General features: G+C 40.0%; 1 protein-coding gene across 1 annotated transcript in view; it reads left to right on the top strand.

The window, feature by feature from the left end:
- Positions 1 to 16,105, top strand: part of Sara (Smad anchor for receptor activation) — a 431,539-nt gene that overhangs the window by 373,534 nt on the left and 41,900 nt on the right. The window contains exon 17 of the mRNA XM_067140577.2: positions 2,044 to 2,164. Coding sequence (XP_066996678.2) covers positions 2,044 to 2,164 — 121 coding nt within the window. The remainder of the gene's footprint in view (positions 1 to 2,043; positions 2,165 to 16,105) is intronic.

Below are 16,105 nucleotides of genomic sequence, written 5' to 3' on the forward strand. Positions count from 1 at the left end.
GGGAAAGCATACAGATTGTTACATATCATAATGAGGCTACTTAAAGGATGCAACAAAGAATTAAAAGAGAAACGTTACTTAAGTATGGTTCGTCCATTATTGGAATATGCAAACAGTGTTTGGGATCCTCACCAAGAATGCCTAATAAAAGAAACAGATAGTGTGGAGAGGAAAGCAGCAAGATTTGTAACAGGGGATTTCAGGAGAAAAAGTAGTGTATCAGAAATGTTAAAGGAACTTGGGTGGGAAACATTAAGTAAGAGAAGGGAGAAAACTAAACTTATAGGTTTACATAGAGCCTATACAGGAGAAGAAGCATGGGGATAAATCCGTGAGAGGCTTCAGTAGGAAAATAATTATTGGCAGGCTGACCACAAGTATAAAATTAGAAGGAATTTTAGCTGAAGCAATTGGGGTAAATTTTCATTCATTGGGAAGGGCGTGAAGGAGTGGAACAGTTTGCCGGGGGTAGTGTTTGATCCTTTCCCGAAATTTGTACAGATATTCAAGAAGAGAATAATCAGCAACAGAGAAACTAAATGAAATATTAGAGGGCATTCGACCCGTGCAGGTTATTGTAAATAAAAAATATGTGTGAATAAATTAATTCTCTTCCCTGGTCTATGGAGATTGGACAGCTGAAGTAGGGGACTGCTTGTAGGGGTGAAGTACAGTGGGGACTTCGAGGGCCCTGGGACTGCTACGGTAGCTGTGAAGGCCCTTCAGGAACTCTGAAAAGCGGTGGCACTAAGGGCTGTGGTTAAGACACAGCAGGTCGTTATGCTACTTAGGTTCCAAAATTGGTGAAAAATAAATAAATAAATAAATAAATAAATAAATAAATGCAATGTAAATTTTTTTTTGCTAGGGGCTTTACGTCGCTCTGACACAGATAGGTCTTATGGCGACGAAGGGATAGGCAAGGCCTAGGAGTTGGAAGGATGTAAATTTTAATCTTATACCATTTGTATAGTATTATTTGAAGTCATTCTGCATGCTGTATATGAGTTGACTATGTTTGTAAGTACAGGAGATATTATGAGTAGAATTTTATAAACTATATCAATTTATTAAGGATGAGCTGTGTGTTTAATAGAAAAATTTTGTAGTGTAAATTGTATAATATTGTATTCTAGGAAAAGATCCTCTCCTCTTGTTAATTAAAAATTTAGTGCTTGACAATAATGTATTTTAGTGTACCATTTGCCACCGACGTAGACACCTCATTTGCAAATAAAGTGATTTTGATTTGATTTGATTCAACAGGGTGAGTGGCTCAGACAGTTGACGCGCTGGCCTTCTGACCCCAACTTGGCAAATACGATCCAGGTTCAGTTTGGTGGTATTTGAAGGTGCTCAAACACATGGGCCTTGTATCAGTAGATTTAATGGCACGTTAAAGAACTCCTGCGAAACTAAATTCCAGCATCTCGGCATCTCTGGATACCATAATAGTAGTTATCGGGGCCTAAAGCAAATAAAATTATTATTATTATTATTATTATTATTATTATTATTATTATCATTTCCATAATAATGTATAACAAAACAGCTAATTTATTTTTATCTAGGGTTTCGTACATTGTTGATCACTAGTTCAATATCTGTAGTTAGGTACAAACTGTTTGGTACCTTATGCTGTGTGACGTTTGGGGATCATGTGTGTCACTGTAACTATGAGGGCACCTAGGTATTCCAGAACATGAAGTTTGTTCCACTCAGAAAAGTTTAGTACAGCAGTTTGAGGAAATTTTGGGGAATTGACTTTAGATATACTGTATTCCGCATTTTTCGATGTTGTAGATTAGGTACTGTACTTTTAGATGTGATGGCACATTAAAGAGAACTGTAGGGAAACTTATCCTCCTCATGACATAAACCTGAAGGAATTTTGTGTCTAAACAGTTGTTTACTTTTGTTTTGACTAATAAATCTTATTTTCTTCATCACTAACATTATTGTTGAATTATTTTGTTGTTGAATGTTTTAAATAATATTATCCAGAATTTTAGTCTTATTTTTACTTTGCTTTCCCTTCACTAGTGTGGTGAGCTTTATCGATGGACTTGCGCTAGATGGAGTACCATCAATAAGAGTACACAATGGTACAGATTATATGGGTCCTATGCGTTTCATTCGCTGGACAGAAGTGTTTATCCTTCAGGTATGTATTTCTGTTTCTGCTGGTACTGAGAGTGTAATTAGTTTTATTTTTACTTTAATAATTAAATGGTTCCCTCTTTAGGGATACCTGTGATCTATACCTTATCTTTAACTGCAGTCGTAATAACTGCTTTATAGCTGTGCCATTAGCTTTATACTATAATACCCTTAGCAAAGTAGAATTACCTTGCTGTATTTCTATACCACAATATGGAAAACTATTATAAAATATTGTTTATCCATATTTGAATAACATGAAGCAGTTTTGATAGTCATCAAATTTTTATAAGATATCCTTTTAATGTACAATAGTATTCAAAAAATAATTATTATAATGTATGCAAGATGTGCACATTTAATTTACAAGTTGTGTGTCTGCTTTGCTTTGCAGTGACATACTTGCCTGTGCATCAATTAAATTATTTTAGCTTGCCCCAAGTAATGGTCATCTTCACATTATTTACTTGTGTCTGAAGTTCATCAACATTTGTTGACAAATTCCTGCACCTGTCATTTGAACATGTCCCAGACATTCTGGGATATCTGCCGATATATCAGTCCAAGGAAAGTCCAAGTTAACTACACTGCTGTCTAACACTGTCTGATCAGAAGAATCCAGACATCCCTGTACACTAGTAAACAAAAACGAATGACGCATTGTACCTTCATAAAAGGAGGCAGGGAGGTTTGCATTGCTCAGTTCGACCATGGAACAGCTACCTGGGTCAGGTGAACTTAGTATCTTTCAACATGGGGTAATCGTAGATTACCACATGAGCAAGAAATGTGCAAGGTTATTTCTTATGTTACAAATGTTTCCAAATCGGCTGTCAGTGATGTAATTGTAAAGCAGAAACGTGATGGAACAACCACAGCACAACAACAATTTGGTAGCACAACAACGTCCAAATGGAACAAGTGTATAATAGTAGAATATAAGTATATGGTGTTTATACAAACTCAGAAAGTGATTTCCATTAATATGGTTGGAAAAATGATATGTTCAAAGATGAATACTTCCTCGTCGTTCTCACAATTAAGGGCCCAATTAAATGTGAGGTGACAGACACTTTAGTAGAGTAATGACACCTGCATTGAAGGAAAAGATGACGAATGCACGGAAACTGGGCTAAACAGAGGTACTTCCGGGATGAATGAGGGCAGAGGAAAGGAATGGCAGATACGAGTATATTTATTGTTCAGGAAGCATTTTATATTGTCATAAAATTATTAAGTCCAAATATTTACTGGTACATTCCATTGAAAAGAAAATTATAGAAGGCTCTTTATAAGTATGAGAACTAACACAGGCACCAGTGGACGTACATGCCTCTTAAAATTCGAAGAATTTTACAAATTTATGGCCAAGAAATCTAAATTAATTTAAATCAAGCCCCAAAAGTGAGAACATTTTTTTACAAAGAATGTTTACATTCATACGAACATGGCCATGAAGGCAAATATTTTCATTTCAGAATGACCCTAATGAATTGAACATGAGAATCACCTCAGATTTTTGCTGAATGAATTTGTAAACCTATGCACAATAAGAGTAAAATGGTTCAAAGAGACAAATTTATAATTCCTCAGTCAATATGCAAATGTACAATCAAATCAAAGTGTGCCAAAAGAGGCAATGTATTATTTTACTACTACACAATAAGTTTAAAAACAAAGTATAAAAATATAATATTTACATTGATTCTACACTGAATAATCATCTCAGACAACTTTAAGAATTCCATTCGAGAATTGAATTAGATCAATGCTGAGAGTAGAAAAGGTTAGTGCAACTGTACCTATGATTCCCATTTCACAGCTGACAGGCAAGGTAAGCAAAGACCGATAACCTTGTGCTAAACAGGTCAGTTCTAGCAATTAGGAGGGGCATGCACATACAAATTTGGAAACAAGCCATATAAACTTGGAACCACAGAGTTGCACCTTAATTTAACATTTCAATATGAACAGCCAGATGGATATTGAGATAGAAACAGTTTCCGGTATTCATCACTGCCAGGTCCCATTGTCTTAGAAAACAACCCACTGAAAATAGATACCCATATTATTTTGTCAACTTAAAGATAGTTATAATGGAAGAATTGTCACTCGCTAATATTTTTAGTCTCCTTTCTTGCTCTTACCTGAATTCAGTTGGTTGAGTTTTAATGGAAGAATTGTCACTTGCTAATATTTTTAGTCTCCTTTCTTGCTCTTACCTGAATACAGTTGGTTGATAAGTGCAGAGAAATCATGAGTGAAATGCATGATTTGGACAGCAGGTTATGTAGAGCCCATCTCCTCCCTCACTCGTGGAAGCACAACACAAGACAAAGATTACAATGTTCAATTTATGGGCGAAGTGGTAACAGGTATGCAGACAGCGAGCCAATAAGTGGAGAGAATTTTAATATAGGAAGAGTTCTGGAATAGAGTGATGTATGACATATGTGGAGCACACAAGATGTCACTGGTTATATAGAGTTGCACTAAGTCATGTGGCTGATGGGCGATGTTTCGAGGTTGTAGATAGCATAGTAATTCCGCTGCAGGTGACAATGAGTCAGGGAACCAGGGTTGAGCAGGAAAGCTGATCCATCCATTACACATGGTGTAGAGAGTGATGCCACTCGACACTGGAACAGTGGAAATTAGTAATTTGGAGTGATGAATCTAATTATAAATTGTGGCACTCGGATGGGAGGATTTGGGTGCGGAGAATGCCCGGGGAATGCTATGTACCTGAATGTTCAGTACTAACAGCGAAATTTGAAGGAGGTGGTGTGTGGATGTTTCTCATGGCGTGGATTTGGCTCTCTTGTAAGGCTGCATGGCACTGTCAACACAGAAGGCTATCGGTAAATTTTGAATGCTTTTGTATTGCCTGCCTACCATAGACAATCAGTTCAGTGGTGAAAATTGTTTATATCAACATGGTAACGCTCGGTCATGAAAGCATTCTCTACAGGTCAGTGGTTTTTTTCCCCCCCCCCATGGCACTACAGCCCTTGAAGGGCCTTGGCCTACCAAGCCACCGCTGCTCAGCCCTAAGGCCTGCAGATTACGAGGTGTCGCGTGGTCAGCACGACGGGTTATCTCGGCCGTTATTCTTGGCTTTCTAGACTGGGGCCGCTATCTCAGCGTCAGATAGCTTCTCAATTCTAATCACGTAGGCTGAGTGGACCTCGAACCAGCCCTCAGGTCCAGGTAAAAATCCCTGACCTGGCCAGGAATCGAACCCGGGGCCTCCAGGTAAGAGGCAGACACACTACCCCTACACCATGGGGCCGGCAGGTCAGTGGTGTAAGGAATATAATATTCTACAACTGGACTGGCTTGCCATGAGTCCCGATCTCAACACAGTAGAATACCTGTGGGATGAGTTAGAATGGTGACTTCTTTCCAGACCCCACCATCCAACACCAATATGTTCTCTGGTTATTACTCTTGGAGAAGAATGGGATGCCATTCCCATGGAAGCATTTTGATGCCTGGTGGGAAGTCTCTCCAACTGAGAAGTAAGGCCTGTGATAAAGACAAAAGGGAGACTAACGTCATATTTCCGGGCGAGTTGGCCGTGCGGTTAGAGGCGCGCGGTTGTGAGCTTCCATCCAGGAGATAGTGGGTTTGAATCCCACTGCCGGCAGCCCTGAAGATGGTTTTCTGTGGTTTTCCATTTTCACACCAGCTAAATGCTGGGGCTGTACCTTAATTAAGGCCACGGCCGCTTCCTTCCAACTCCTAGGCCTTTCCTATCCCATCGTCGCTATAAGACCTATCTGTGTCGGTGTGACGTGAAGCCACTAGCAAAAAAAAAAAAGAAAAACATCATATTAATGTTACTTATTAGAGAGTACATTACCAGCAAACTTGTCTTCAGTTTGAGGTAGGAGTCCAGATACTTTTGATTGAATAGTATACATGATAATAAACTTTTGCGCTTTTGCCATATCAGAAAACAAGGTGAAATTCTTTACATTTTGCAGAGAACTTTGCTCCGCATGTTCAGAAGAAAATCTCTGTTCACGAGCAAGATTTCTCTAATAATGAAGGTTTGAATTTAAGAATGCTTTACCGTAGGTCTATAGTAAGTTGTACTTCCATTCGTCACTTGATGGTTCACTGTGCGCTAGCCTTCCGAGCTCCAATTAAGATGTTTTTTGTCCCATTGTATGTGCATACGAAGTAAACAGCAAGGTCATCAAATGAATCAGGGATGAATGATGTTGAAGAAATAATAAATAAAAATAAAGTGCAACAAAAGACTAACAGGATTGAAGAATAGAATAGAGCTGAAGATGGAAAGAAAAGTGTGTAGCAGAAAAAAACAAGAAAAATGAATTTGAGTCAGTCAGAAGCGGGGCGGAAGGGAAGCCGTACTATACGAGGTTGAAGACACAGAAGTGAAAAGAAGTAAGAAGAATACAGTAACAGATGTATACACGTTATGAAAGGATGACCCAAGCACATAGCCTAGTGTGAACCATCTAGCGATGAGGAGAGTAAGAATTTGGAAAACACCAAAATGAAATAACAGTAGTAAAAGGACAGGGAAGAGAACTACCTACACAAATTCTTAATGGCTGGCAACCATGTGTTACTTAATTGACGGCCAGTGTCCCTGTTTAAATTATAAGGATTTTTATGTATTTCCACACCTCCCATATAATCCAACACCTGTAGTGTTTAGTAGCACTGGTCCTGCTGTGTAGGGGTAGCATGCCTGCCCCTTACTGGAGGCCCTGGATTTGATACCTGGCCAGGTCAGGGATTTTTACCTGGATCTGAGGCCTAGTTCGAGCTCCACTGAGCTTACATGATTACAATTGAGGAGGCATCTGACGGTGAGATAGCGGCTCCGGTCTAGAAAGCCAGGAATAACGGCCGAGAGGGATTTGTTGTGCCGACCACACGGCACCTCATAATCTGCAGGCCTTTGGGCTGAGCAGCGGTTGCTAGAAAGGCTTTGCGGCCATTTCGCCATGAGGTTTGGTTTGGTTTTGTAGTGCTTAGTATGGGTAACAGCTTGAACATCTTGGAACATGACATCATGACCCGTTGATAGGGCATGCTCAGCTATTGCTGGCTTGTCTGTCTAGTTGAGACAGATATTTCTGTTGCTTGATACGAGTACCAATAGACCGGCATGTTTGGCCAGTGTATACCTTGCTGCAAGTACAAGGAATTTTGTACATCCCAGGGTGTAGTAGTGGGCGACAGTTTGTCCTTGCTTTTACCTAAACTGTGAGCAATTTTTGTGACTGTGCCAAACACTGCTTTTATATAGTGCTCGTGGAGGACCTTGGAAATTCGATCTGTGGTTTTGTGGATGAAAGGAAGGTAGGCAGTTCCCTTCAGGTTTTCATTCTATGAGTCAGTCTGTGCTCAGTCATCCCTCTGGGATGCAGGGCTCTATGAATCTGTACATCGTTGTAACCATTGTCCTGAATGTGACTTTGAGTATGTCCCCATCTCCTCCTGGATATTTGATGGCTCACAAACTTGTTTCACCCTCATGGTGAGTGTTGTGAGAATGCTCTGTTTTTGTGCTGGATGATGGTGAGAATCTGTATGGAAATAATGATTTGTGTGGGTAGGTTTACGATAGACGGTGGGCCCTAAGAAGCCGTCCGGTAAAATGCTTCAAGAATAGACTCCAGCTTCTGTAAATTGTGTGTAAATTTCTATGTGGTGGTGTCATATTTTAATGTAATGTTCAGTTCACTGTAAATTGTAGTATTAAGGCATCTGAATGATTTAAGTTAAGTGTATTTCTTGATTATTCGCCAATTATGGGATTAAACATGGATTCAATTTTTGCAATTTCGACTTTCTTTTTGATTGGATTTCTTTCTACTTTGTATAATCCAAGCTTTTTCTGGCAGATTTTCACATGCTTTACAGGTCGCATCATTGTATCATAAGCAAACTAAAACACTGCTTCATAAAGTGTAAGTTATCGCAAGCTAGCAATGTAGCCACCTAAATGAAACATTCAGCAGACAGTTCATAATAACAAAGCTTGCCAGCAGAGTTTTTTATTGTTAGCCTGGTACAGAAAGCTCCATAAGTACGATCTTACAAGATATCCAACCATATTAAAATACTTAATTTTTTACCATTTGCTTTACGTTGCACCAACAGAGATAGGACTTATGGCAGTGATGGGACAGCAAGGGGCTAGGAGTGGGAAGGAAACCCCTAAGGTAAGGTAAGGGTGTTTTCTGCCCGAAGGCAGGTCCTAACCTCCGCAGAGGTGTGCCTGAGCCGAAGTTTACATACGGCAGGGTGGCCAGGATATGATTAAAGAATCCCACTCTGTGGATGAAGCTACTTTTTTTTTTTTTAGCACTTGAGGTGGAGTGGTCGATGTGGGACAGGCAAGGAGGCCCTATTGTCAACACACAGGTTCAACTAGCATCAGTATAACTCCACCTCCTAATCAAGAAATCTATTATAATGTGGCATCACCACAATACAGTTTTATGTACAATATGCACATAATTTTATTTGCATAGCCACTTACGGTGTTATATAATTGACAATTCGTTGTTTTGAACAAGAGTTTTAACATACGATTTTAATTGGACTTCATGCTTCATATGATGTTCACACTGCACCATTTTAACATTGAAGATTGACAAGACGCTATCACGCCGCGTCACAGGATACAAAGACTTTGCATTCACTTATTTTAATGTGTCCTCACCTTATTTTTAATGTTATGTATTTGTATTTGTGACTGAAGATGTCCTATAAGAGGACAAAACATGTTTCATGAGTGTAATTTAATGTAGTCTTTGTAATAAAGACAAATACAGTATTGTAAAGGTGGAATTATAAAATCTAAAAATCTAAATTTTCACAAGTTGTTACTGTATGCAGTCATGAAAGACAGCATACCATTTTGAAAAATTCACGTCAGAAAATATCAATCTTGGTATGACTCAGAACTAATCCAGAAACTGAAGAAAGGGTGAGAAGGAAATTCAAAAGATCAAGCCAAGAGTGTGACTGTGCAGTTTTCCACGTTATGAGGTGAATGTAAGAAAACTGCAGCGTACTAAGTACAGGGACTACATTAGTTCGGTAGAAGATATCATCACACGCCCTAAGCACTTTTGGAATTCCATTAATAATAAAATAGAATCTTTCTGTCTGCTTCCCACTATGCTAATAAACAAAACGGAAATCCACGAAAAAGATAAAATTCTAAACACATTTGCGTAAACTTTTGCAAAGTACCATTCTCCTTCCGAGTCCTGCAGTGTAACTTTTACTCCCCAATTATCAATGGATCCTGTGTCCGTTCAAACATCTGTGGTAGAAGGGACAGGAATCCTGTCATCAATAGTTATTAACAAATCATGTGGGCCTGACGAGATACCTGACATCGTCCTCCGTGAATGTGCTCCCAACTGGCAATTCCACTATGTGAAATTATAAATAAATCATTTAAGTGTGGGTGCTTTCCAGCTGAGTGAAAAAAGTGTTAGGTAATCCTTATCTTCAAGAAAGGTGATACGGTGTCATTCGATAATTATAAACTAGTAGTGTTGCTTTCACTTTTATCGTAGGTGGGGGAGAAAGTCATATATAATCGCCTGTACGACTCTTTTGGTCAGTACATAGACCCATCACAGCGTGGATTCGTTAAAACCAGGTCAATTGTTACCAATCTGGTAGTTTATTTATTTTCAATTTCAGATGCATTGGACAAAGGTAAACAGGTTGATGTGATACATACTGATTTCTCCGAAGCCTGTGACTCGTTACAACACAAGGCCTTGTTGCAGACGTTGTTAGCGTATGGAGTGTCTGGGAGTATTTTCGAGTAGCTGAAGAGTTACTTGACAAAATGAATATGTTTTGTCAAGTCCAAGGGTTTGATTGATCTCTCTCCCCTACCAACCTTCATCTGGCGTCCCATATGGATCACTGTTAGGGTGTCTTCTATTTGTTTTGCTTCTAAATGACATTACTACAGTCGTTCAGAGCAGTGAATGTCTCTCGTATGCTGACGACTTGAAACTATACAAAGTCATAGAAGACAGTGAGGGCGTTTATCTACAAGAAGATTTAAAGCAAATATACGAGTGGTGTGATAAGTGGTCCCTCAGAGTAAAAAAAGTTACGTGTGATGTCATGTTATTTTCTCGAAAATTAACACCTGTATTTTACAGATATAAAATCAGTGGAGAATGTCTAAATCATGTGGAGTAGTGTCCGACTCGTTGGCTGAACGGTCAGTGTACTGGCCTTTGGTTCAGAGGGTCCCGGGTTCGATTCCCGGCCGGGTCGGGGATTTTAACCTTAATTGGTTAATTCCTACGGCACGGGGGCTGGGTGTATGTGTTGTATTCATCATCATTTCATCCTCATTATGACTCGCAGGTCGCTTACGGGTGAAAGATAGAAAGACCTGCACTTTGGTGAGCTGAACCCATCATGGGATATCCTGGCACTAAAAGCCATATGACATTTCATTTCATGTGGAGGAGTTCAATGGCCTAGGTTTAATTCATAGTAACAGGAGTGGCTTATCCTTCGAGAAATACATAAATACATACATACATACATACATACATACATACATACATACATTATCATTATAGACTGTTATGCCTTACAGCGTTCAGTCTGCAAGCCTCTGATAATTTACTAAACGTTGCCACAATCCTCGATTTGCAACTAGTGTTGTGGCCTCATTTAGTTCTATACCTCTTATCTTTAAATCGTTAGAAACTGAGTCTAACCATCGTCGCCTTGGTCTCCCTCTACTTCTCTTACCCTCCATAACAGAGTCCATTAGTCTCCTAGGTAACCTATCCTCCTCCATTCGCCTCACATGACCCCACCACTGAAGCCAGTTTATGCGTACAACTTCATCCATCAAGTTCATTCCTAATTGGACTTTATCTCCTCATTCTGAGTACCCTCCTGCCATTGTTCCCACATGTTTGTACCAACAATCATTCTTGCTACTATCATGTCTGTTAATTCTAACTTATGAATAAGATATCCTGAGTCCACCCAGCTTTCGCTCCCGTAAAGCAAAGTTGGTCTGAAAACAGACCGATGTAAAGATAGTTTCGTCTGGGAACTGACTTCCTTCTTACAGAATACTGCTGATCACAACTGCGAGCTCACAGCATTAGCTTTACTACACCCTGATTCAATCTCACTTACCATATTACCATCCTGGGAGAACACATAACCTAAATACTTGAAATTATCGACTTGTTCTAGGTTTGTATCACCAATCTGACATTCAGTTCTGTTGAATTTCTTACCTACTGACATCAATTTAGTCTTCGAACGGCTAATTTTCATACCATACTCATTGCGCCTATTTTCAAGTTCCAAGATATTAGACTGCAGGCTTTCGGCACAGTCTGTCATTACGACCAAGTCGTCAGCATAGGCCAAACTGCTTACTACATTTCCACCTAACTGAATCCCTCCCTGCCATTTTATACCTTTCAGCAGATGATCCATGTAAACTACGAACAGCAAAGGTGAAAGATTACAGCCTTGTCTAACTCCTGTAAGTACCCTGGACCAAGAACTCATTCTACCATCAATTCTCACTGAAGCCCAATCGTCAACATAAATGCCTTTGATTGATTTTAATAATCTACCTTTAATTCCATAGTCCCCCAGTATGGCGAACATCTTTTCCCTCGGTACCCTGTCATATGCTTTCTCTAGATCTACGAAACATAAACACAACTGCCTATTCCTCTCGTAGCATTTTTCAATTACCTGGTGCATACTGAAAATCTGATCCTGACAGCCTCTCTGTGGTCTGAAACCACACTGGTTTTCATCCAACTTCCTCTCAATGACTGATCGAACCCTTCCTTCCAGGATGCCAGTGAATACTTTGCCTGGTACACTAATCAATGAGATGCCTCGATAGTTGTTGCAATCCTTCCTGTTCCCTTGCTTATAGATAGGTGCAATTACTGCTTTTGTCCAATCTGAAGGTACCTTACCAACACTCCACGCTAATTGTACTACTCTATGAAGCCATTTCATCCCTGCCTTCCCACTATACTTCACCATTTCAGGTCTAATTTCATCTATTCCTGCTGCCTTATGACAATGGAGTTTATTTACTATTCTTTCCACTTCCTCAAGCATAATTTCACCAACATCATTTTCCTCCTCCCCATGAGCTTGGCTGTTTGCAACACCACCATGATGATTTCGTTTTTCATTGAGAAGATGTTCAAAATATTCCCTTCCACCTCTCCAGTGATTACCTGGTATCTATTATGAGTTCACCTGAATTACTCAAAACACTGTTCATTTCCTTTTTCCCTCCCTTTCTAAGATTCTTTATTACTATCCAGAAAGGTTTCCCTGCTGCTTGACCTAGCCTTTCCAGGTTATTACCAAAATCTTCCCATGACTTCTTTTTGGATTCAACAACTATTTGTTTTGCTCTATTTCTTTCATCTACGTACCAATCCCTGTCTGCCTCGGCCCTTGTTTGGAGCCATTTCTGTGAAGCCTTCTTTTTACGTTTACAGGCTGCTCTCACTTCATCATTCCACCAAGATGTTCGCCTTTTCCCATCTTTACAAACAGTTGTTCCTAGGCATTCCCTTGCTGTTTCTACTACAGCATCCCTGTATGCCACCCATTCACTTTCTATATCCTGAACCTGCTTACTGTCTACTGTTCGAAACTTCTCACTAATCATATCCACGTACTTCTGTCTAATTTCCTTGTCCTGGAGATTTTCTACCCTTATTCGTTTGCAGACAGATTTCACTTTCTCTACCCTAGGCCTAGAGATACTCAGTTCACTACAGATCAGATAGTGGTCTGTATCATCGTAAAATCCGCGAAAAACTCGTACATTCCTAACAGATTTCCTAAATTCAAAGTCTGTTAAGATATAGTCTATTATGGATCTGGTACGCCTAGCCTCCCATGTGTAGCGGTGAATAGCCTTATGTTTGAAGAATGTATTCGTAACAGCTAAACCCATACTAGCACAGAAGTCCAGCAAACGCTTCCCATTCCCATTAGCTTCCATATCTTCCCCACATTTACCAATCACCCTTTCGTATCCTTCAGTTCTATTCCCAACTCTCGCATTGAAATCGCCCATTAGCACTATTCTATCCTTGCTGTTGACCCTTACCACGATGTCACTCAATGCTTCATAAAACTTGTCAACTTCATCCTCATCTGCACCCTCACATGGTGAATACACGGACACAATTCTTGTCCTAATTCTTCCCACTGACAAATCTACCCACATCATTCGCTCATTTACGTGCCTAACAGATACTGTGTTGCGTGCAATGGTATTCCTGATAAAGAGCCCTACCCCAGACTCTGCCCTTCCCTTTCTAACGCCCGTCAAGTACACTTTATAATCTCCTATCTCTTCCTCATTATCTCCCCTTACCCGAATATCACTTACTCCTAGCACATCCAGATGCATCCTCTTTGCTGACTCAGCCAGTTCTACCTTGTTTCTTCCATAAGCTCCATTAATATTGATAGCTCCCCACCGAATTCCATTTCGTTCGCCAAGTTGTTTCCAAGGAGTCCCTCACCTGTCAAATGGGAGTGGGACTCCACCACTCCCATAGGTCCGAGGCTTGCTTAAAGTGTTCTGAGCTCGGTAAATTCATGAAGCAGGATGCTGCCCTACTTGCACATAGTCCAAGTGAGGATCTCTCCTCTAACGGGTTATGGACCACCGGTGAATTGTATAGTCCTAGCCGCCTGAGCACAAGGAGGGCCACGGCTCAGAATATGTCTGAGATGCCCACTCCCATTCCATAGCAACTGGTATCCCGACTCTCAGGACCACTTACTAGGCCGCTCAGCCGTTGCCCATGGTTCACGAACTAGGACGTGACTACAGTAACCTACAAACATCAATAATATAAAGAAATCTTTCAGACTACTCTGGTTTGTCAAAAGAAATTATAAAGATTTCAGTAATATTGCATGGGCCAAAACACTGTTTTGTTCCCTGGTGAGACCCCCTCTCGGGTATGGTTGTGAGGTGTAGTTCCTCTTTCAGAAAGGCCACATATGCCATCTTAAGAGAGTTCAGATAATGTTCATGAAGTGGATTAGTTTTGGATTCCTGGGCTTACCACTCTCTTCAAGCAGGTATGAAGAATTTGTAAAAATTCTTGGAATGAATACGCTGGCAGTGCGCTGAAAATGTGCAAACGCAATGTTAGCAATTAAATGCTTGAAGAATAAAGTGGACTGTCTGGCTATACTAGGGTTGATGTCCACTTCATGTTCCAAGCAGGCGAATAAGGCAGAAATGTACACTCCGTCTGCCCAAATGTAGGACAGTAACACATGAAAACTCTTGGCTCATACAAGCCCTTAGAACTATAAATCAGCTGGAATGTTCATTCAACATTTTTCACCACCCTTCCACTGCACTTAGGAAAGCTCTTCTCAATGGTGGAACGTGATCATTTTTTAAATTATGTGAATAGTCTGTGGAAAACATGTGAAGATATATATACAAATATATACAGTATATATTATAACCTACAAGGGCATAAGTGAATGGGTAAGTTAAGTGAGTATGGGGGGTTCGATTACTTACCTGTTATTCCTGTCCAGAATGCACCGCCTAGCAGCCGGCGAACACGGGTACGGTCCGGTGGCCAAAATATGCAACTACAAGGATCTTAAAGATCTAAATGGACAGGAATTTGCATTGTATTTGCGTAAATGAGGAGCGACTTATGATCAACCAATTTAATAAGCAAAAGCACAGTAAAAATATATATTAAAAACTCAGTATTTACATGATCCAATGCACTAAAAGCAAGTGCAGTAAATGCCAACAAACGGCAATAACATAAACAACACATTGAGTCTTTGGGATGTTGCTTCACCATTTGAAATCTAAGCTAAACGTGAACAAGCCCTCGGTGTACAACACCATGGCATAAAATAAATTAATTGTAGTGTTAAGACTAGTAACGCTTCACAGATCAATAATTAACACTAGAAAGTTCCCTTACATACAGGATGTATATACAAATGTACATAACACAGGACTGATTACTCCCACCAAAAGCATAGAGGTGACTGTGGGTGCGCTCCCACAAACACAGAGGAGTATGAACTCTCGACCCCTAGTAACTTGCGTGTTACATCACTTTCTAAACGACAAGCATAAGACAATATGACACACATGAACAGCACAAATAAACACACACAATGATGCCAACAGTTGGACATTAAATCTGTCACCTGGAATAAAAGCACTTTTAAAAACAAAAGGAAATATTTCACATGCAGACTTCTAAGATGAAAGGTCTCCCCTGCCTGGGTGTTGACTATGCCATTGACATTTGGAGTGGGGTGAGGAGCTCTCCCCTTCCAGCAAGAAAAAAAAAAAAAAACCAAACACACCGGCTCGACCTAGTTTCCACCCAACTGATGCTGCCTCGACAAGACCTGGACTCTTAATCTTCCACTCCTACAAGAGCAGGCATATGGGGCTCGCAAAGCCATTCCCTGACACGCACAAGGGCTTATTCTCTTTCATAAATACAAAGGCTCAGGCGCCTGACCATATCTCGGGTCTGCTTCATTAAATAAGAGTACTGTCATATACTAATTCATCACAAACACTATGGCGCATCTTTCATACGGCGCAACATCTCATCCTTGAGTCCCAGGTTCAAGTCGAGTGCGTAGTGGTGGAAAAACTCTGTCGTAAATTTAGATGATCTTTCTGTTCCGACGTTGCAACAGCTTACACATAGCTAGCCCAAATCACTGAAAATCATGCATGTAAATCTTGCACATCCTGGCATAAATTTAACTAACATTTTACTATCTTCCCAGACATCGTCTTAAAATATCAGAACTTTCCTTTTTGAAGACATTTACAACTGATTATGTTAACATGCATAAAGAATAAACTAGA

Source organism: Anabrus simplex, chromosome 2, assembly GCF_040414725.1.
Source record: "Anabrus simplex isolate iqAnaSimp1 chromosome 2, ASM4041472v1, whole genome shotgun sequence".
NCBI classification, from domain to species: Eukaryota; Metazoa; Arthropoda; class Insecta; order Orthoptera; family Tettigoniidae; genus Anabrus; species Anabrus simplex.